The sequence below is a fragment of the Melopsittacus undulatus genome, chromosome 1 (assembly GCF_012275295.1).
Source record: "Melopsittacus undulatus isolate bMelUnd1 chromosome 1, bMelUnd1.mat.Z, whole genome shotgun sequence".
NCBI classification, from domain to species: domain Eukaryota; kingdom Metazoa; phylum Chordata; class Aves; order Psittaciformes; family Psittaculidae; genus Melopsittacus; species Melopsittacus undulatus.
In genome coordinates this window covers 44,917,772-44,940,932 of record NC_047527.1, presented here as the reverse complement: position 1 = coordinate 44,940,932, position 23,161 = coordinate 44,917,772, and the positions used below count along the sequence as shown (strand labels likewise).

The 23,161-nt window shown below is 35.3% G+C and overlaps 2 protein-coding genes across 3 annotated transcripts in view; one reads left to right on the top strand and one right to left on the bottom strand.

Moving 5' to 3' along the window:
- The first annotated feature begins 1,874 nt into the window (after positions 1-1,874).
- Positions 1,875-8,299, top strand: LOC101881268 (transthyretin-like). Of its 2 annotated transcripts, none has more exons than XM_005153535.4 (4): positions 1,875-1,943; positions 3,662-3,792; positions 6,326-6,461; positions 8,192-8,299. In XM_005153535.4, the coding sequence occupies exons 1-4, from the start codon at positions 1,875-1,877 to the stop codon at positions 8,297-8,299; spliced, it is 444 nt and encodes a 147-aa protein (XP_005153592.2). The 2 variants fall into 2 exon arrangements, with proteins under 2 accessions (XP_005153592.2, XP_012985592.2); XM_013130138.3 differs by having other exon boundaries at positions 1,875-1,949.
- A 4,276-nt stretch (positions 8,300-12,575) lies between these two features.
- B4GALT6 (beta-1,4-galactosyltransferase 6) overlaps positions 12,576-23,161 on the bottom strand; it is a 29,823-nt gene continuing 19,237 nt past the window's right edge. The window contains exons 4-9 of the mRNA XM_005153536.3: positions 20,312-20,436; positions 19,686-19,802; positions 18,076-18,263; positions 15,324-15,446; positions 14,345-14,446; positions 12,576-13,087 (exon numbers count right to left, since the gene is read on the bottom strand). Of these exons, the coding sequence (XP_005153593.1) occupies positions 12,940-13,087; positions 14,345-14,446; positions 15,324-15,446; positions 18,076-18,263; positions 19,686-19,802; positions 20,312-20,436 (803 nt within the window). The 3' untranslated portion in view covers positions 12,576-12,939. The remainder of the gene's footprint in view (positions 13,088-14,344; positions 14,447-15,323; positions 15,447-18,075; positions 18,264-19,685; positions 19,803-20,311; positions 20,437-23,161) is intronic.

Below are 23,161 nucleotides of genomic sequence, written 5' to 3'. Positions count from 1 at the left end.
CTCACCACATGCACTGGCTCAAAATAAGAACAATATAAAATTGCATTACCTTAAAAAATTTTGACCAAACACACATACTCAAAATAAGAAAGTCATCCATGCTACTCATAGTTTACACACAGAAGAGACGGTCAGGCTATCAACTAGGTCACAACGTAAATAGGAGAAATTCTGAATACCCAGCAGCAGAATAAACGATGCTGAAAGACTGTTGAAATATATACATGCAGAGAGCTGAAGGAGCTAAGCATCTGTGTACCTTTACTTAAAACTTCAGGTAAGCCTCAATACTTTGTCTTTTCAAGAGGAAAATTTGCTGCTTAATCAATGTAAGAAGTTCTGAAGCTCTTTCATTTAGCAGCATTTTCAACAACTTTGATCTTTAACCCAGCTGACTCTTCTTCAGGTGCATTTCAGTTAAATCACTAATAAGTCAAATCGGCATCTGTCATTTAAGAAAGTCCTAAAATAAAATCAACATCTTAAATTTTGCTTTATATTTTTAGAAACAGGACAAGGTAAGCTGTAGAGTGACTGTGACTCAAATAATGTTGTTGATAAACTGACTGAAGACTTTGAGGGCTTTCACAGTGATTTCCACAGACTCATGGCCCACTGTATTTAAAGTATCATAAAGCACAGGAATTGTTTTTCTAAAAGGATTACAGAAACTACAGAGATAATTACTGAAATCATGCCATTCAGTAACTATCAGCCTTCATCTGCCACTGACATTGGAGTTTACGCTTAGAGCCTTCTGAAATGACTGCATACCAAGTGAATTCATAACTTACAAAAGCTTGCCTTTAACATTTCACTATTTGGTTAGTTTATTCCCTGGTTTCTGGACACTACCACAGTTACGCAACTCTTGTAAGCAGTGCAAACAGTTTCAAAACGGCACCCATTTTAAGGCATGCAGATTTCATGGGGTCCTGCTATTCCTGGGGCTTGAAAACCAGTAGGTTTGATTTGCAGTGGCTTATGCCCAGCCCTCCAAATAGAACATGAGTATGTCTATGTACATGTAGTAATTAAAAAAAAAACAAAACCAAATAAAAAACTACTCTGCACACATTCATCCATCTGGCAACAGGATAAACCTAGTAAGCGAGTGAACACACGTGTCTAACCAAAGATCAGAAAAGCAAAGTTTAATTTCAAGAAGTAACATTTCCCTAAAATGAAGCAGATGCTTCTGGTGGGAGCTGACTTGAGTTGTATTTGAACTTGTCCTGAATCCAAGGGAGAAGTGAAGTGACAAGACTTAAACCACTGCTTAACTGTGCTTCAGAAATGGGTATGTACGTATCTGGTTATCATTTTGGAAAAGTATCATTTTTTTCTTGAGGGGAACGCATAAAGTAACTACAGCCCACACATTATCCACTTACCTTTCATGCGAGGTGGGGAGAAGGCCATCACAGAGGGAAATCTCTTAATTGTTAAACATGGGTGAGTCAATTAAGTCAAGCTACAGCAAAATTCTCACTGAAACTGAAATTGTCAAGTTGACAAGAAATTTGTATTACTCTTCTTTATATGAGGTCTTTACAGCACTAATTCCTCAACAGAGACAAATAAAGCAGAATAAACATTGTTTCCAAGAAAACAGATATACTGCAGTTGAGCTAGGCAATATTCACAATACTTCCACAGGCAATGATAGCAGACACTCATTTTTGCAGACAAGGTTCATGTTTGTATGGGTTACTTATTTTCCCACTGTTTACTAAGTAAATAGTACGAATCAGTATGTTGAAAGTCATATGGGTTTTCTGATAAGGAGCCTCAGATTAGAGGCCTTGATATAAAAATCAGAGATCCCAATAGTTTCTACTTGCTGACACTGAGACTTCCTAGGGGTAGGCAAAATGGCTTTTCATTCTGTATTTCTCGTTTTCTTAGCTGGCCTGGCATTTGTCTCTGAAGCTGCACCACCGGTAAGTGTCTCAGGATTGAGGTCCTTCATACTATGTAGTCACAGATTTTCTTTTTTTATATACTTTAATTCGTATAAATGAAAAATAGATTATTCCATTTTACTGCAATTCTTTTAGATTTCATTGACTGTTGTTCTCTGCTACTGCTCATTTTCCAGTCCTTCTTTCCCCTTTGCTAGTGACTAGTGAGGTCCAGAAGCAGCACTTGTCATTAGACTCAGCTATGTCAAAAATAATGTGAGACTTGAAAAGAAAAAAACACCTTATTCACTACACAAAAGCCTTGGGCCTGTTGAAAAGAAACTAATAGCCCTTATAACACAATAATCAAAATCCTGTTGTGAGGGATTTAATTTCTTCTGGTGAGACCCATGCTGGGGAAATGCCTTCTCTTGTCCTCTCCCTTTCTGCTCTACCCACTACAGTTTTATCCCAAGCAAGCAAGAAGAGATCTCAACACTCATCAATGCAAGCAAAGAACAGAGCCAAACCCAAGATCACACTTCCAGAGGGCTCATTTATTCCAGCAAGGCAAGCCAGAGACATACACTTCAGCCTGAAATTCTTCTAAAATTGACTTGTCTCTCTGTCTCCCCTCCTACTCATTCTTCCTCTCCTGCTCTGATCTTTGGGAAAATAAATACCTGACCAATCTTCGTGAGGAAGTAGACTTCCATTGAGCTCCCAGGGTATAAAAGACAGGAAAGTAAGTAGTGGCATTAGAGCCCCACCTTGCCAATGCCTTAGAACACTAGTGAGGAGCCTCTGCATTCCAGAAAGGGAATGTGAGAAGTCTTGAGCATACAGGCAGTATACATGCAGATAGATTGGTCTGATATAGGGCAGGGTTCCTGGCTGGTGAGACACTCAATAGATCACGGACTGTAAGAAGGAAGGTAAGAGAGGGCCCTTAGTTTTTACCATCTACATCACAATTTATTTTGCAAAGATTAAATGGAGATCAGTGATTGCTATTCTGATATCATCACTGATTAGCACCTTCCACAAAGCTCTATTTTCTCACTTTTCATCTACAGACTTAGTTAATGGAAGGTCAAAGTCCTGATTCAACTCCACTTTTGAGTAGGTAAAACATAAAGGCATAACCATTGCTTGTGATTAACATGCTGGGAATGAAGCTACAGCCATCCCATCTCGGAGGGAAGGTTTTCCTCCCTATCCCTGCACAACTGCCAGGGGGTGACAAATCTGATCCAACATAAAAAGAGGCTCCTTATATGGTGCTTTTCAAGTTTACAGGAGAATGAAGATAACTCCATGGCAACAAGACATCACAGGCTCTCAAATCCAGAAAGCTGTGCTTGAATTACCACTCCAAAATAAAGAGTTGACAGATTTCTAAACATTCCTACTTTTGGTAATTTCATTATTCCTGTTGAGGTCACAGTCTAGCTACAACTTCATGCTGGAGATGATGGGTACTTAAGCCATGCAAATAGAAAACAAAAGTGTGCACTCACACACAGCCCCAGTGCCTCCCCAGTGCATATAGCTACACTCCTGACATCTTTCTTCCTAGTTCCAATCAGTATCCAGCCCCCAGAATGCTTTAGGCTACATTTGTGCAGTACACAGTGTTCTTGTTAAGAAAAATACGGTATACTCTATGGATCTAAAGAATAACAGTGCTTACTGCTTTATTACACACCATTGAGAACCCTCCTTACAATACAAAAATTCTCTCTTCCTCTCTGAAGGACGCTGCTGACTCCAAGCATCCTCTTTTTATAAAAATTCTGGATTCAGTCCGAGGAAGTCCAGCTCCAAATGTTCCAGTTAAGTTATATAAAGAAGCTGCAGATGCATCTTGGGAACTGTTAAACTCAAAGTAAGTAATACCAAAATAGTGAGTGAAAGAAGGGAAAGGCAATGGGAAGAGGCCAAATAGTTGAAAAACCAGTTTCACATTCTCTAACATGTCTTTTTTTATTCAGAGGAAAGTAACATACTATTGAATGAATTTGCTGCTGCCTTTTAACTGTAGTACAGTTTCAACTACCAAAATGGTTTTATAATGCTTTTATAATTACTATGAGCCCAAGAAAGTACTTTAAAATACCCTTTAATTCAATCATCACTTGTCTTCAATTTCATTACAAAGGATTATATTGCTTTTTAGTACCCAGCAATGAACTGCTGCATTGTTACCAGAAGAATCAGGCAGATTCTTAGGTTTTTTTTAAACTAAGACTCTGGTTGAGAATCCTACCTTTACTGGCTATTTTCCTTCTTTCTAAATGGATTTCCATTTAATCAACACCACAGCTTTGGAAAGAAAACATGAAACTGTGTTAAACATATACAATCTCATATTTGATAGCCACCTTTGATTCAAGAACAAGGAATCAGCCAAAGGAGAAAATCTGGGGATAAAGCTTCCTCATCTCCTCCCCACAGAAATTACATTTAAAACAAGAAAAATAATCTCCCAGATATTTAAATGTTGCCACATTTTAAAAAAAAAGTAATTGTAGAATTTCATACGTAGATATTTTTTTTTAATTGGCCTAGATTTTAGTATATATTAACACTTTTAAAACTCAAAAGCAATTTTACTCAAAATATAATTGGAAATCAAACTGAAAAAAATTATAGAAGGTACATAGAACAAACATTCTTTATTAAACAAACAACATCCTACTTCAAAATTATCTCAAGATAGCCACAAAATCTCTCCCTAAACATTACCAGGACTGTTAACAGTCTGTTTACCTAAAAAAGAGATAGGGCTCATAAGGGCTAAAGCTGACATAGTGCAGGAATTTCAATAGTGGGATCCCAGATGCATTTCTAGACAGTCCATGAGAAACTGTATGCAAGTGTCTCTTTGGTGTTATAAAGCAGCGGGCTGGCAGAAACAACAGTGCTCTCATATGTGTCCCTGAAAAATAGCTATAGTGAAGGCCACACATATTTGTACAAGGTGGGGAAGAACAATCTATTCACATTGTCCTACTTGTCCCACCCCTCAAGTGAGCAGATAGCTTCACACTTATTCTGTCACTGGAAATACATGAAATCTTCCACTAAGAGGGTGTTTAGTTTATTTTCAACTCTGAACTTAGAGACTTCATATAAAGATACTAGGCTGAACAGCTGGATGTTGACTAAGCCATAAAAACATCCTTAACATTTGAAACAAAGAACAAAGTAACCTTAAGAGAAGGTGTGTAAACATTGTGATAATACTAAATCAATCTCTCTGACCTTGTTAATTTGCAAATAATTGAATTTTAACAAGAGATTCTGAAATAACTGTTCTCAGTTAAAGATATGTTTGGGTTTAACTGAAAAAGCTTATTAACAAAATGAACATTTATCTAATAATGATCAATCTACGACAATGAAAAAAATAGAGATATTCGAATGGATAAAAAATGTCTGATAACAGACTACAGAGCATCTTAGAAGCTACAAGTGCTATTTTATGACTCATACACTACATTAAAGCATAAATCTCAAGTAATGCACTGGACAATGATATCAAAAACATTATATTCTTCATTTTTCTCTGCATGCAATTTGAATAAAATGTTTAGGAAAAATGTGGCAGCCAGGTCACAAAACAGTGGTTTGTGACTACTGAAATCAGGCACTAGCAATGTATAACCTACCCAATCAAAAACCTAGTATTACATAATTTATTTCACAGAAATAGGTTTCAAACAAGACACATGTTTAAGAGACAGAATTCAGTATTGGTTCTGGAGCCCTAAATCGGTTGGTGTTCAAAGGTGCATCATTTCAAGGCAGAACTATGGCCTTGGATAGCATTGATAGCATCTTCAAATAAAACAAAACCATCTGTTTGCTAAGGACAGAAAATCAACCGATCAATACAGACAACAGGGAATTCCATAAGGCTATGTTGGCTGACCTACAGTAATTTCAAATAGTAGACTTCAAATTTCAAATAGCCAACTGTAAAAATATATTTATACCCAATACATCTAAATAAGAACAGAAAAATCAAGAGTTGACCCTACTCACTTGCACAGTACGTGCACCATAGTGCTTCTGCATTGCTTACAACACTGGTGAAGTTTTCCCTTTGAGTGGCTAAATTTAATTAACTCCAAGACTCTGCCAAGAGTCTATGAACAATAACGCCAGCTTCTGGCTCACCCTCAAACCATAGAGTAGTGACATGGCAGGCAGCCATCTGCTGTGGCAATGGTGGAAATAACAAACGCCAAGATAAGCTCTGAAGCATCCATAATACAGATGGACATAAGCCATTCCAGACCAATAGTATTCGTCATATTACTTAAGCTACACAACATCACTCAAATTTAATTGCTAAGAACTGCATTCCTGGGGTTTCAACCAAAATATAAAAGTGCATTCTTCTACCATCACAGACAAACCGACGACAATGGCGGGCTCCATGAGCTCACTACTAAGGAACAATTTGTAGCAGGGTTGTACAAGATTGAGCTTGACACAGCCTCTTATTGGAAGAGTCTGGGCTTGAACCCCTTCCATCACCATGCTGATGTGAGTATTCATTTTCTCCTGTACTTTAGCTGTAAAGAATACAGATCTTTTATATGTCTAGGCTTCAATTAGTAACTGAATGTTGAGCTTTCTATTCACTTTAAAGTATTTCTGCATTAACACTTTAAATCCATGGCCTGAAAGCTTTTTAACATATTCAGGAGAGAACATAATTACTAGCTTCCCCATAAGTCTCAATAAGCTCTTAGATGCATTGCTTTCAAACAGGTTTTACATTCTTCTGACTCTGTTTAAGCCTGTGATTCTTTCTATTCTAGACACCTAAGGGAGAACAACAGGTGGAGTATTCTGTTAAGATTCCTGGGAAATGAATCTTTCTGCTTTTTGGATCCAGAAGTTTCACAGCTGTAGGCAAGGTTTATAATTTAGATTTTTAAAGCTAATGCAAGTATGAAATGCATTCTGAATGCTTGGATCCACAGGTCTCAAAAAAAAGAAGTATAACAGGCCTTTTTAGTTTGCATGGGATAGATGCTTTAGAGAAGGTGGTCTAAATCAGGTACCAACTGAGGCCAACTACAGGGGTAGGGACTTCATGGGGGCTCTCCCCTTCCCCTCCACAGTGTCAGTCCTTTTATATGAGCTTTCAGTAGCAGCTACAGCCCTGTATTATTGTTTACTGGACTGTGACAGACCAGTGAACACCACCAGCCATATCATTTGCAACTGCTGCCCAAACAGCCATTCCTCATCTCCTTGAAGAAAAGGTAGCAAACAGCTGGGTTAAATTTTGTTTCTGCCTCCCTGAAATAGATGAGAAATGACATTCTTATTCTAGACAACAATGAAGGTTAACGCTGGACAGTCTTGCCTTCTGTGACAACTGAAACAAAAGAGGCAAGATGAATTAATCATGTAATTAAGTTATTATACATCAAGATGCTTAAGTCTATATTCCAGACCAGAAATAAATTTAACCAAGAGTGCAAGAGCTCCTTTCTTAAAAATAAGCCTCAGTGGGGAACATCATGTTTTGCTCAATTCACTGGTTGTTTCATATCCATCTTTTTTATTAACATTGAAAAGAGCAGAAGCTATGCACCACAGAATTATGAGACTATCTATTTTAAAAGTTGACACCTATCATCTCACACAAATAATCTACTATGTAAAAGGAGAAATCAAAGGATAGGACATGAGCTGGGAACGATGTTAAAAGGACTATTATAAATCATTCATATATAAGGTTATTACCATGTTGTGACCGAAGGACTAATGCAGTTCTTCTCTATCTACTAGATATGTAAAGAAGAAACTCTTTGCTTCATATTTTAGCCTGATGATAGTGACTGTAGCACTATGTTTAATTCTGTTCTTCAAAGCTCAGGACTTCATAAGAGCAACAAAACAGTCAAATAATTCAAATACTTGAAAGAATGCCTTTTTTATTTTTCCATTTTTAATAAAGACAGTCAATGGGTTAAATAAGGAACCATTTATGAGTACCAACAAGGAAACCTCTATTTGGATAATAATTATATTTGATGAAAAATTTTAAACAATAAATGTGACAGGGATGCTTTTAGGAAAGGATATTTAATGTGGAAAAACTGTGTGACAGGCAGTCACAGATCACTGTGATCAAATCACAAGAGAAGGTGTTTTCAAAGTTTTGTGAGAGATTAGATACAATTATTACAATGGTTCCATATAGGCTCATATCTAGAGATCACTTCTCATTTATCTTGCATGTTTTTTTCTTTTTCCAGGTGGTGTTCACAGCTAATGATGGTAGTTACCGACATTACTCCATTGTTGTTCTCCTCAGTCCCTTTTCTTACTCAACTACAGCAGTAGTTAGTGAGCCAGTGGAATAGAAGCAAATGTTAAGGATGGCAATTTAGAGGTGTAAATTAAAGATTCCATCAATGGTAAGAACTTATTTTCTGATTGCATAAAGAGTAAATCACTTGTTTTTTCACTTTGTTAATTTTAGGAGAAATATGTATTGATTTTGTTTTCAAATACTCTTCTGAATAAAAGTATTCTTTATTTCTGTATTCTGTAAGTATTGTTCTTCTGAATAAAAATTTAGGGTTTGAAAAAACACAGTAAGCTTAGAAAAAAATGCACTGAAACTCCATTACTGAGATTTTAAGAATAAATCAAGGTCTTTCACTAAGTTAATAAACTATACTCCTTCTTGCAAAGGAAGAGAACAAAACACACTGAAAGGTGTCTCATGAAAAGCAAGCCCACAGGAAACACAATCCACCACCTACCATCATCTATGCTTTATCACTGAAGTCCACAATAGACAAAGTTGCATGGGACTACTACCCAGGATGCCACATAATCACCAGATTCTGATGTTTAAGATACAGAAGCAAAAGCAGCTTAAAAGAGACAGCAAGGTAGAATAGCAATTAACGATGCTTAAAATGCTTTCTTCCTTGCTTTCCAATATATTGTAATTGGTGACTCTTTCAAGAAGAGTCCATATCCAGTTCTGCAGAAAAGTATATACATCAAACATACTTGATAAGTTTATTTGTGTACTTTCAAAAAATCTGCAAATACGTTTGACCCCAGATTAAGTACTCCCCAAAATTACTTGCATACCTCTAACCATCAGACACTTTTGTAACAGCTATAAGATACAAAGAAAAATAAGGATAACTGATGATTCCTGAGAAAAGCAGCTCCCTGTTTAATGCCAAAAGAAATAGGGATGAATACTTGAATTTCCCATTCTTGTAACCTACACATAAGATTACTCCTAAACAGAAATACTTAGCCATTAGGAGAGCTACTGGAAAAGCATGAGTCATTTATCCTGATAAAAACAGAAGCTAAAAGCATATAAATACCAGCAAAGGGAAAACAATTCGTTAGCCTATGGCTTGATCCCATCACTGCCTAACCTGATATATCTGCTGGCCAGGTGTTCCTTCTGTTGTTACTTCAAGGGACTGAGCACTAGAAAAATGAGTTGTCTATAAACAAAACTCAAAGAAGATACATTCTCCAGAGAACCTCAGAATAAACAAGCCAACACAATCTTTAGAACATTATATTTCATAAAAGACAATGATAAAAAAGTACAAACATTTGCATGAACAAAAAAAACAAAACTATGATAGTACACAGGAAATTCCCAGCATTTGTTTTAGTGCATTTTTCATTAAGACTATCTTACACACCTCTACAAATAAAATAATCTTAAGTACACTTCCTCTTGCTGATACACAATGGATCCTTTTACTATTTTTAAATAACTGGCTCATTAGTTACCCACTACAACAAAGTCATTAGTAAACATAATGATAGAAAAATAGACTGGCAAGATCCGAGAAAAAGGACATTTTGCACTTGCTTTTCCATATACTGTCTATTGCAAAATTGATTTTATATTATATATTCTCCTTTAATTTGTAATACAGCAAATGGGCTGAAGAGTACCACAGCATATCAACCAGATCCCACTGTTAATATTTCTGTAACATTTTTACTTGTTAAATTGCAACACCTTCAGGGTCTTGTAAAATACTCCCTCTCTTCTCCCTCCATGCTCACTCCTTGAAGGGAAGACATGCTTAATTTGCCTTGAAAGCAATGCAAAAGGCAATGTGATTGGCTTCTCTCTACATTTTACAAGAACCATGAAAATATCAAAAGGAATGTGCACAACTCATAATTCTGCATCACATTTATTTTGTTTTGAAGGCACTGTCTATGTTAAAATTCACTACAGAATAGTACTGAGTTCAAGCAGGTAGTATACAAACACTATTTTGATGTAATTTAACATGGCAACTTTTAGAAGTTCCCAGCAAAGTCATTAAAGGTATTTAGAGAAGAACGTTGGTTAGCAATTCATAATTTAACATCTATCACTTTGGGGCATCAAACTGGAAACATTTTAGGAACTCGGCCATATGTCATAATCCATTCACATACTGGTTTAAATCACATTTTTTTGAGACCATACATGATTAATCACTTGCACCTGTAAAGTTATATTAGCTCAGCCACAGCATATGTGTAATATAGTATGTATATGTGTATATATACATATATATATGCATTAGAATTTTTAAAGATTGCACAGTAATTTCACAGAATGCCTAACAAATGGGCACAAAAGCATGCTTCAGAAAACAGTACAGACCTACAGTACCAAAGGATGTTTCATAATCATAGGTGTTAAATTGTAGGTGAACTAGTACTGAAAACCAGAAATCACTTCAAATTACATCAGGGATTTAAAAATTTATTCATCAGTTCTTAAAGAATTGTATTAGTCTGCTATGAAGTAAGACTAGTTTTATTTTAAAGATATAATTGTTCATACAGTGTATTATCTCACCTTTAACTAGATGCTTCAGAATATTCTATACACTCAGTTATAGAAAAATGTATCAGGAAGTGATAAAACCACTTAAGCATGCTTTTGAAGGATGTTCACTTTATGCTCTTTGTTATTTTTATTGCATTACATCATTCCTAAAGCATATTAGATTAACTGGCATATTTCAAGGTAATTCCAATACGGTTTAAAATATCCCTTATAACTGTTCTCAACTACTTAAATCATTACATTTCTACTAAATATTTGGGATGCCTACAACTAAGCTCATAACTTTACTGAAGAATGGCTAAGGGCAAAATTTGCTGCTGGGATGTCAAAAAAATAAAATGTGTTTATGGCAAACAAACTCAACTATACAAAGGACCACACCATCTGTGGTAGCAATTCAGGAAACCAACACACAGTAATGAGTTAAAGTTAATATTCTTTGTCAACACTCTTACAGAACACTCTACGGATAAACAATCCTTATTATATACTGCTTTCCATTCTTCATGGGAGCAGAAGTCAGTCTTTGGTTCCTAAAGAGTTGAGTAACTGTGACAAACAAAAACAGCTTAGTAGATCTTCGTCAATATCTTTGCATTAACATAGAAAATAAATGATCTAGTCCTTTTCCTTAGTATTAACAAGGAATGTAAAAAAATATTGGAAAAAGATAATAATGCTTAGCAGTGGGATACTTTTAGGTAGCATAACATTACAAAGAAACAGAAAATAAGATATGTTTTGCATTATAAGCCAAGGAAAGGGGCTAGTTATACATACAACACCACAAAAATAGAGAAACAGAAAGGACCAATGCTTAGTTGGACTGTTCAACCTCAATCTCATTGAAAGTCATCGACTTGAGGATACTCAGTGCATCATAGAAGCACTCAGCACTCTACCAGAATAGGCCCTTAAATAGATATATTAATATATTACAAGTGGAATTTTAAAGAGCACTTGGATTTGGCCAGCTTTTAGTTCCGCTTGTGTCATCACATCATCATCAGTGGAGCAGTGTGACCAACACCGTGGTTCTCAAAATCCCACAATACAAGAGTTAGAACTATTAGAACTATGTTTTATTATTTTCTTAAAAATCTAAATGTTCTTCCAATGAAGACACATTTTTGGCTCTTCTGATTTTGGAGGAATAAAAGTGCTGTTTACTAGCATTCTTTTTTTTAAAAAAAAAGAACAATACCAAAATACTGTACGTACCCAGACACACTGTTTTAGGCATTAAAATCCCTGACATTGACACTAGTGGCACACTTGGAAACAGTTCCTGTAGATCATAAAACGCAACAACTGCAAGATTCTCTGTAATACACATGCAATATGCATATAAATAGGATTTAGATGGCAGGCAGGGTCTCATACAATTTTGCTGGCAATAAATAAAATTAAAAGCTTTCTTTCTAGCATGTTCATACATGAAATTGATTTTTCTATACAGATATGCAGGAGGCCTAGAGCTCAAAACTAGTATAACAGTTTACAGTCATAGCTGGCCAACAATTAATATTTCCTTCATTTCACATAAGGTATAACCTTTTTTTAAGCATACTTACATTTTACACTTGTTCTTTCATGCTAATAAAAACATTCCTATAGAATTCAAACAAGAACACACTCAAATACATACTGAAGCATAAAATACTGAGCAATTTAAAAGCAATGTACACACATTCATTTACATCACATATTTACAAAAACACATTTTAAAAAGAAACAAAAGCATTCATTTAAATATGGGGCGGGGGGTGGGGGGAGGGAAGGGAAGGGGAGGGAGGCAGTTTAGTATAAAAAAAGTTCCTGGAAGAGGCTTCTGTCCCTACTTCCAGAGAAGCTACAAGTCTGTTTTCTGCAGTTTACTTAGTTGAGTAGTTAAGATAGAGAATATGAAGAATGAAGGCTTGAACAGTAGTCTCATACTGTAAACATCTGAGTGGTAGCTGCTGCCTTTCCTTTTTGAACAAAATGCATGGTACATACAATCACTTTACTTCTCATTGCTAATATGCATTATCAAATGGTCAAAAATCTCTAATTCTAAGATGCTGCTTGTTGGTTTTGTTTTGTTTTACAGTGTCTGTTAGTAGCTTCCAGTGTTAAAAGTTTATTCTGGTAGGGTAGCTTGTCATTCCACTTTCATCAATAGTCTCTAACAGGAGCAAGTTCTGGTATGAGATTAACAGTTATATTTTTATACAGTCTACTGACAAGTATTTTAGGAGTATATATTAAATTGTTCAACCCATCAATATACTGACGTTCTCTGGAATACCTCAGAAGTTTATATCTGCAGAGGGAGTTGGAAGAAGAAAACATGAGAAACATTTGCATGACAATTCAACTGATGTTAGACATGATACTGTAACATTTATTTAATTCTGAAATATGCATTAAATTATGAAACTACCTATCAGCCCTTCAAATTACAAAATTGCCTACCTAAGCTTTCAAAGAAGACACTTTCTGTTTTTTAATACAGTGATATTTTATATTCACATATACAAGTTAACATTAAGACTAAATAACAAAGAAGGAATTCAATATGTGTACTTCTAACGGTGCCAAACAAAACTGGTTTTTAAAGAACATTCAATTTCTTCATGTTCTTTCACTATAAAACTCAACTATACAGTTCAGAGAATATCTAGGAACCATCACTGTTCATCATTATACGCTTAAAAGTTGGAATTGTTCTTCATTTCATTCTTGAGACTCCAGCATTTACAAATTTGAGGCGACTAAAAAAACCCAGAGTTCCCCTTCCACAGTTTACCTATATATAATTTTAATTCCAAATCAGGTATGTATTCATGTCTATTGTACATGTGTTTTTTTTTTTAATTATGAATAAAGCAGAAAAAAAAAAAGATGCTCCCAGAAAAAGAAACCCATTGAAACAGAACTGAGCAGTACTTCTAATTAGCTGGAAACACATATCGCAAGCCCTTTATTTTGCTTTTTACATACTAATTTTTAGGTGTAGTTCAGCTGCTGCATTCTATTTTCTGTTTCAAGACAGAGCAGCCAGAACCTACTGTACAATTAAAGTGGCCTTTGTGTCTTTGTAGCGAAAGAAAGAAAACCCAAAAGAAAATATTCATGTCAATATAAGCAGGAAATGAAAAGAAAGTAGCTCAGAAAAGAATGAATATGATGGAAAAAAACAGTCCTTGAGGAATTTTAAAGCCTGTTCTCATGCAGGAGTGATTTTCCCTAGATGCACTGCTTTCTTTTACAGAATATCCAAATTAACCAGCTAATGGAACCCTGCCAGCACTAATGCCCAAACTATTAAGGAACAATAACATTCTACGTCAAAGATAATCATGATAATATCTTCTGACACACAAACTTAGTTTCTTTCATGGTTAAATAAGAAATATCTGAACAGCAAAATGTGTTTAAGAAAATACAAAGTTTAGCATTAAAGATGAAATAACGCTGATAAGCACTGACTGTTTGTATATGTCGAAGATTTATATATGCGTAAGAAAAATTTTACATCTTTAGCTCTAGCATTTGAACAGTTTTCTGTTTCCCTTACCGTCCTAAAAACTGGACTTCACCTCTGTGATGATGAGGAATGGATTTGTATTTCCCTAAATCTCCTTCTGGTCTTGTTACATTGTATCCAGCATAGTGAACCCTGTGGTACAACACATAAATATTTTTCTGAAGTGTATGAAAGAGACAGTTTTAAAAGTTACAGCAGAAGTGAAAAATGTGCATCAAATCTTTTAAAGTTGGTCTGTGCATTCACTGACATCCTCTGACAAAACTCACTGACAAAACACTCCTAACCCAAGAACTACAAAACCTGGCAAAAAACAATGAAGTGTGAAATAATAGTAGTAACAATTATACCTATTATTATTTCATATTTAGTATTTCCTGCTTTGTTCTTAAAACAAGATTGCATCAAAATATTAAAATAGTCAGGAAAAAAGAATAAAAACCTACAAACTCTTCCTTTAAAATATCTCTTTACGTATAACTTTATGCAGTCATTTGGTTTCAACAGCTCAAATGGAACATTTTACACTTGTTTACTGTAGGCAGTTGGTAATAATTGCCATCTATAGTCCAATTTGTGAATATTAATACAGTTACAAATTAGCCTCTGTCTCCAACACTTCTCCTCATGCTTACTCTTCATGTCTGTGGAATGGTATTCCATAATGCCAGCAGCAAAAGATGGAAATTAAAATCAAAACAGTGCATAGGAGACTAGAAGAAATGAGAATAAATATGCTTAATACTGGTATCTATTGTTAATTCTGCTATTTGTTATAAGATCTCGCTCTTAAAAGCTGAGGCTAAGAAAAAAGAACATCATACTTACCTCTTCTAATGGCATGCTCTGATTTTTTTGAAGTGAACTCTTTACAAGTGTTAGAATTTGTTCATCTCAAACAAATTTTAAAAAGGTAACATCTGACAGAAAAAAAAAACCCAGCACCTAATAGCTCTCAAAGGGTGGATTGCACAGAACAATGAGAAAGATGTAAGCACTGAACACTCACCTGTTCCAAAGATCATCATCTTCTCCACCCCATCCCCAAAAGGCATTTGGAAACCCATTGATCTTCCTGAATTGTTCTACTGTCAGGCCACTTACACCACCAAAGAACTCATTGTATGGAAGACTGAAAACAAACAATAAATTCTGTATTATCAGCTGAACTTAGACAGGTAACCCTCTTTCAAGCAATACCTTTCAAAAACACAAGAACCCCAAGCTAAGGACATGAACAGATGATGAACGTATTTACTAAGCAAAACTGGCTCACAGATCACCGACATTAAGTAAGATGCATGGAAGTTGAACAAAATGATTGCAGTAGTGTCTGATTTGTATACAAGCTACTCCTAAACTAGCTTGAATTAGTATCATGAAACAGAAGTCTACCACATACTTCAGATGGCTGATTTAGACCCATAGCTAAAGTGTTAAGTGAAACCCTCAAACTATTGTATTGCAACACTATTCGACTGAAAAAAAAAACAAAACATCCTCTTTGATCAACTGAAAAAATTACAATTAGTAATGCATCAATCCAGTAATTTGTAACTATATCCTACAAAACTGTTAAAACTCAAGGGGAACAGTTTAACAGTACATACATAACCACAGTGAAAAGCATACTCATTTGAGAAACAATTTTCCAGGTTTTAGAACTTTTGAACCAAAAAGATCTGTAGGCAGGTTTAGTTTGGGGTTTGTGGGGTTTTTGTGGTGTTTTGTTTTGCTTTTTTTGTCAGTAAGCATACAATATTATAATAACACATCTTATTAAACCTATAAGAAATCTGAAGAGGGACTTTTTTACAAGGGCACTGAGTGATAGGAAAAGGAACAATGGCTTTTAGCTGACATTAGGAAAACATTATTCACTACAAGGGTGGTGAGACACTAGAACTGGTTTCCCACAGAAGCTGTGGCTGTCTTATCCCTGGAAGGGCCCAAGGCCAGGTTGGACAGGGATTTGAGCAACCTGTTCTAGTGGAAAGTGTCCCTGCCCGCGGCAGAGGGCATGGAACTAGATGGTCTTTAAGGTACCTTACAACCCGAACTACTCTACGATTCCAAGATTAAGTAATAAGCAGTTGGCCAACACAAACAGACATTATAGCTGTATAACATAACACACTATGGTCCAGGCAATGTGACTACTAGTTCTCAAAACATATTTTCAATCTAAAACCCAAAAATATTAAGTATCTATATTTGCTTCCATTAATATTAACTTGTACCCTTAACCTAGAAGCTGCCACAATAAAGTGTGCTCCTCCTTACAGAAAAAGCACACAATTTCATCAAACAGAAGTAATCACACATATTTCTCAGGAGACGCTTCCAAACCTGGAACCTTCAAGAAGTTAGGACTATCTACAAAAAGATTTACCATTGCTTAGGACACAATTGCCACACTGAAGGACAAATAACTCCAGAATGCAAGGGGAAAGAAAAAGAAATACACAGTCACGTAATTTCTGACCTCTGTGGAAACACAGGATTCAACCAAATCTTAATTGTTTTCGGGGAGGGTTGTTACTATGTATATCCCTACTCAAATGAAATAACAGGTGTTCTAAAATCCCAGGGATACCCCCCTCCCTACAACCAAAACATACACCCCCCTCCCAAAAAAGTCCCAACCAAGAAAAAAAACCCCATCAACAACCCAAAACCAACCCATTAACCAAAACTAAAAACAACCAGAGTATGACAGTTAATGGAACTGTTTGAGCTTTCTATTCATATGTATGAATGAATGTGTGTGGTGTATGAGCACTTTTTGTATATATACATAAATATGTATTTATTTTAACATTGAATAAATATGCATTACTGCATACATTTATTTTCATAAATGTATTTTGTAAATCTTTCTTTATTTTGACATTTTATAAATTTTAGAAATTTATATATCAATACATAAGTTATTACATAAATACATATTTTTATGTTTAATTTAGATATTTTTCAATACATATAAAATCTTTACAGGTCTGACTGCCAATTGACTGACAAACTGAAGTCCAGACAGTGTCATGTTTTCAGTGCATTCCTTTTGATCTGTCAGGTTGACCAAGTTGACAAGTTGACAAACTCCACAAATAAATTTTCAGGATGGCAAATACATACATCTAACAAGCAATAAGCTACAGCTTTATATGAAGTGATTGGATAATTGTCATGAGACAGAATGTTAAAAAGCAAGTGAAACATCATTAATGTAAAATGGCAGAAGTGTAGAAAATAACAAAACAGCAGGACCAACTATATTCATCAAATTACAGTAGGACTCAACGTAAAATACTAAGCGTCCTAGCAGTAACAAAATCTCCCATTTAAAAAACAGTATAAAGCAGAAATAACTTGTATATTCACAAGAAAATTAAGACATTTTTCCCATAATATTTTGCTGAAGCTTATCTCGTTGTTTTTGTTAACAACCACTGAAAAACTCATGTTGCCAGGGAAGATACCTAATAAGCAAGTTAAGTTTTTCCCCTTTGACATACATGGACTTAAATACAGTCAACCTCACTGCAACAAGCTTAACACTGAAAATTATAAATACCTTCAAATTAGCAACATATCAAATGTAGACGCAAAAATTAAATCTTCCTTTAGTAACTACATATTTATATATGTAGTAGGAGGCTGTTTTATTGGCTTCACCCACTGCATATACTGTCACAAAATTCATACACATTTTAAGAATGTTCCTGGGTCTTTAAGAAACAAGAATAAAGCTAATTACTTACATGTACATGTATTTGTCCAGCTTTGCTGCAAAATGGCGTGGCATTTCTCCACATCCATAATAATTTCGGTCATTTTCAGGTAAGTGATCCACATCGTGAAATATTATGCAGTCCCAGACAGCATCCTTCATAGCCTCTTTGAAGCCAACATTAAACAGCATTGCACGATTAAAAGGTTGTGTACCTGTCTTCAAACATAAAACAAAGAGGACATTGCAAAGATCAAGAAGAGACAAAATTTCAATACTATGAGAAATATATTCTCCATCACACACACAAAAAAAAGCATTGACAAATATGGCTGTTATTTCTCTAGCTAGGTAAAGTAATAGCTCTGGCTCGAACCAACTACATCAACTGTATTGTTCTCCCCTTTTACACAAAATGTAACAGCACTAGCAACTTATAGCACTAGTAACTCTGAAGCATCAAAACATGGGTGGTTTGAATAAACATAGCATGAAATTACAAGTTAAAGGAATAGTGATACAAACTAAAAAAGAAACACTACACTTTGTTTCTTGCTGAAACCGTCAACTAAAACAGAATAGACTATTTCAGTTGGAAAGAACATACTATCACAGCTTTGAGCCATTCCCATGTGTCCTGTCACTGGATCCCAGAGAGAAGAGATCAGCACTTCCCTTCTCCTCCTCAGGAAGCTATAGAGAGCAATAAAGTCACCCCTCAACCTCCTTTTCTCCAAGCTAGACAAGCCCAGAGTCCTTAGCGGCTCCTCACAGGACATGTTTCCAGCCCTGTCCCCAGCTTTGTTACTTTCCTCCTCTGGAGGCATTCAAGGACTTTCATATCCTTCATGAACTGTGGGGCCCAGAACTGCACAGAGTACTCAAGAGGAGGCCACACCAATGCTGAATACAGTGGGATAATCACCTTGTTTGAGTGACCAGATTTGCTGTATTTCACGCACCCCAGGGTGTGGCTTGACCTCTTGGCAGCCAGGGCAGATTGCTGACTCACATTGAGCCTGCTGTTGATGAGCAGGCTCAGATCCCTTTCTGCAGCACTGCTCTCCAGGCACTCCTCTCCTAATTTATACTTCTGCCCAGCTTTACTCCATTCTAGGTGCAGAATCCAGCATTTTGACGTGTTAAATTAATCATTGCCCAATGCTCCAACCTACCTAGATCCCTCTGCAAGGCATTCCACCCCCAGAAAGAGTCAATAGCACCTCCCAGTTTGTTATCATCAGCAAACCTGCTAATGTTGCATTCAATTCCTGCATCCAGATTGTTGATAAGTATACTGAACAGAACTAGCCCTCTAATTGAGCACTGAAGAAAACCATTAGTGACCCGTTGCCAGTCAGATGTAGCCCCGTCTTTTTGTCCTTGAATACATACAAAGACAAAAGATTCAAAGATGACATGTTATCAGCTATGAAATATCATCCCATATTTGAAGAAAAGCAATATGCATCTGGCCACTGCTTAAACTGGGGAATGGAGCTGAACTTTCCTTTTTCATTCAAAGGATTAGAATAGCAGACTAATTTTTAAATTCTGGATTCATCCAAATCTTGTTAAAAAATACCAAATCCTCTTTAGTAAGGAATCTTGAAAAGTAACTTTTCAAGAAAATGCTGTTACCTGTTCAACAACATAGAAGGCAAATTCCAGCCGCTGCTTCTGCAACATAGGTATCAGATGACGGAAAAAAATTGGAAGATGCTCATGGCGATTCCGAAAAGGAATAAGGATTGCCACCTTCAAAACATTAGATATATATTTAGCTAATGTATTAGCATTTTAAAATTTCAATGTTTCAAGACAGATCAAGTTTCCCATGCCATACACAGGCTTTTCAACTTTTGCATTTAAATCGTCTATGTGTTTAAAACTTTCATTCCTGGTAGGAAAGCATGTTGGAATTTTGCTCAAATGATTAAAAAAAATCTGAGTAGAATATACATAAGACTTCCGTTTTATGTTCACTTGCTTTTAATTACACTTTAAGCAACATAAACACAGGATAAGTTTGCATCCATATGATAATATGTCTACTAACAACAGTTAATGAAGCTTTAGAAGCTCTAGACAATCAATTTGAAGCTTTCTTCAAGTTTTATTCTCTTGAGCACAGATAGCATAATACATATACAACACATTGTTTAAAATACATAGAAGTAGAAGACTGAGTGTTTGCAATGGTAAACTATCCTTATACACCAATAGAAAAAAAAAGAAATCACAAAAATAACCCAACAGCATCTCACCTTCCATCTTGGCTTACAGTCTTTTGGTTTCCAGTGTCCTCCTGGTTTAATGTCTAAATCTTTTGAAAACAGTTGCTGAATTTCATCAAAACTAATTTCACTCATATTGACATCTATAAGGCCTCCTAAGGAAAAAAAAAGTATCAATTTGAATTAAGGCATCAGATCTAACACTACAAGGTTTATCACAGATAGATAGCACAAGAAATTTGTAGTTACATTACCTACAGATAAAAAAATGAAACTATTTACCTATCCTCTTAATACTCGGGTTTTACAGAATGAATTTCAGTATTTCCCAATATAAGCATCCTTTCAATAAACTTTACCAGCAAAATACACCTTTCAGAGGACACAGAACATGAAAAGTAATTTGAATTCTGTATCTATTGCCACTGTTAACAATACCACATCATCTGCACTACTGAACTAATGCTCAAATCCTTGGTGTCTTCCTACCTGCACTTCAACAAAAAAGTGAAAATGCACCATCACTACACTCAACAAACTTCCTCAATTTAAATTCTAACTAATTACACACATTGCATGTGCAGCATTCATCCACTAATTCACCACTATCTGCTTCAAACCAACTTACAGCAAGTGGCTTGGATTTGAGAATTACCACTGATAGAGTTAATCAGCCCAATGGAAAAGGCATTTTCAAATGGCTACTGATGGCAGTGAAATTCAGTAATATATTGAATACTGACTTCAATATGGTAGCAAAAATAATCAGATTACTTATTATGAGAAAATACTTAGATGATAGCTAAGAGTTGTTGCTCATTTGCATATACATGTGTATAAATTTCAAAACCAGAAATGATGATTCATAGTAAACACCCTCCAAAGCAGAAGGAATCACAAAAATTTGAGGGGAAGAGTAAACACTAATTAACCAGAAACTCAAGTTGCTCTTCAGCAACTACTATGCTAGATCATCATATAAAAAACTTGCAATAGTTATCTAATACACCATAAAATATTGTATTAATTTTTGTCTAAAAATTTAAGTTTTTCAAGAAGGGTTGGAATTTTAAAGTCAGTGAAGGAAATTATGCCACTTTTCTCCCCTGTGCCTGCACCCGAAAGATCCTATTTACATCCAAAGGTTGTTTCATGTTGTAACAACAAATTGACTAGCTCTCTAAATCATTTGGAAAGATTGACATATTTGGAGTATATGAGGAATAACTATTGTTTTCAGAAGACAGAAATACTGAAAAAGCTATTTTAGTTTTGGATCTGATTAAATGTAGAAAGTAACTATAAAAAAGAAAAGGAAAATTATACTAAAAAAATTATCAAGAACAGCACAATAAGGAGAATATCTTCTAAGAACAGATTTGAACACTCATGGTCATTTATTTACTTCGGAAGAAAAAGGAAACTTGACAGTTGCTGAAAAAAAGATTATAAATAAATACCAGAACAAGCTAATCCTACAGAGCAGATAAATAAATAAGCAAGCTTGGATTAGCATTATGGTTGTATTTGAAACTGTTCAATAACCTGAAAAAGAAGAAATAAGGGCAAACAACAATGGACAAGTTTATAGAGTATAAACATGTACAAATTAAATTTAAAAAAGTAAACAGATCACCAAATCAATTTCAACTACCAAGACACAGAGAAGCAACAAGAGAAGCAACAGTTTATAGAACCTAATAGGAAAATAGAGATGAATGAAGGTCAATTACTACACCAGAAAAGGAAGCAAATAACACATGATGTAAAGGACTCAGGTGCCTTAGTCTCCCAAGGAAAGTTTAGACACGATCATATGTTTACAGAGTTTAAACTAAAAAACAAACAAAAAAATTCCCCAACAAAACAGGAGGACAGGTAAAACAGTATTTATATAAGGCAGGTGCTTCTAACTTTATGGGACACGATGAAATTCCCTCCAGACTGTTTAAAAATTTCCTGTAGTAAATTTAAAAATTGGTACTATCAAAAGTACACAAGAGATGGATGAATAGAAACCAGCAGTATTTCTCTGTCACTAGCAGGGGAAGAAGGCACCTCAGTAAATATCTGCACTTCGTATTCACTACTTGCATCACTGTCTAGCATGCTGCAGTAAAGCATATTTATGCAATCCACAAAAAAGGAAAGCTGAGGAAGCAGAAGGATTTTGAAGAACAGAATCAGAAAACCAAACAATTTCCACAGATCACATACACGCCAAAACCCAAAATGAAATTAATTGTTAAAAAAATATGGATTTTTACTGAAGGAGAAATGAAGCATACACACACAAACCAGCAAATACTGAAGTATGCAGAAAAATATTTTGACAGTTTATAATGGATTGCCTATTAATATGAGACTATAAACTGTAATGCAATTGCACAAAATGGCAAATCTCATTGTGGAATACATTAACTGCTGTTACATGAAGGTAATTACTAGCTTGTTTTGTGACCAGGGTTTTAGCCAGTTATGATGCTTCAAAAGGAAATCCAATTAGAGAAAGTCTACAATACAAAAATTAAGAATGACAAGAGCTTTAGAAACAATGTAGTCTAGAAAGGCTGAAATTACTGGTTTATCTACAAAGGAAGAGGCTGGCAAAAACGTAAGTCTTTTCAAGACAGAATAATCTGGTACATAGATATCAACCAATTTTTTTTCAAGCATCAAGAAGGGCAACTTACTTGCAGGAGGGAAAAAAGAAAAAGAAGTAAATGCAGGTTGAGTATTGCAGAAAGCTTAACTATTCAGTGAACAGGATAGTAGAATATACTACTTCTGGAGACAGCAGAACTTCCTCCACTGATGACTTGTTATTTTTGAAATACAAAATAGATTTTTCTAATATCTATCTAAAATGGTTTAGGGATA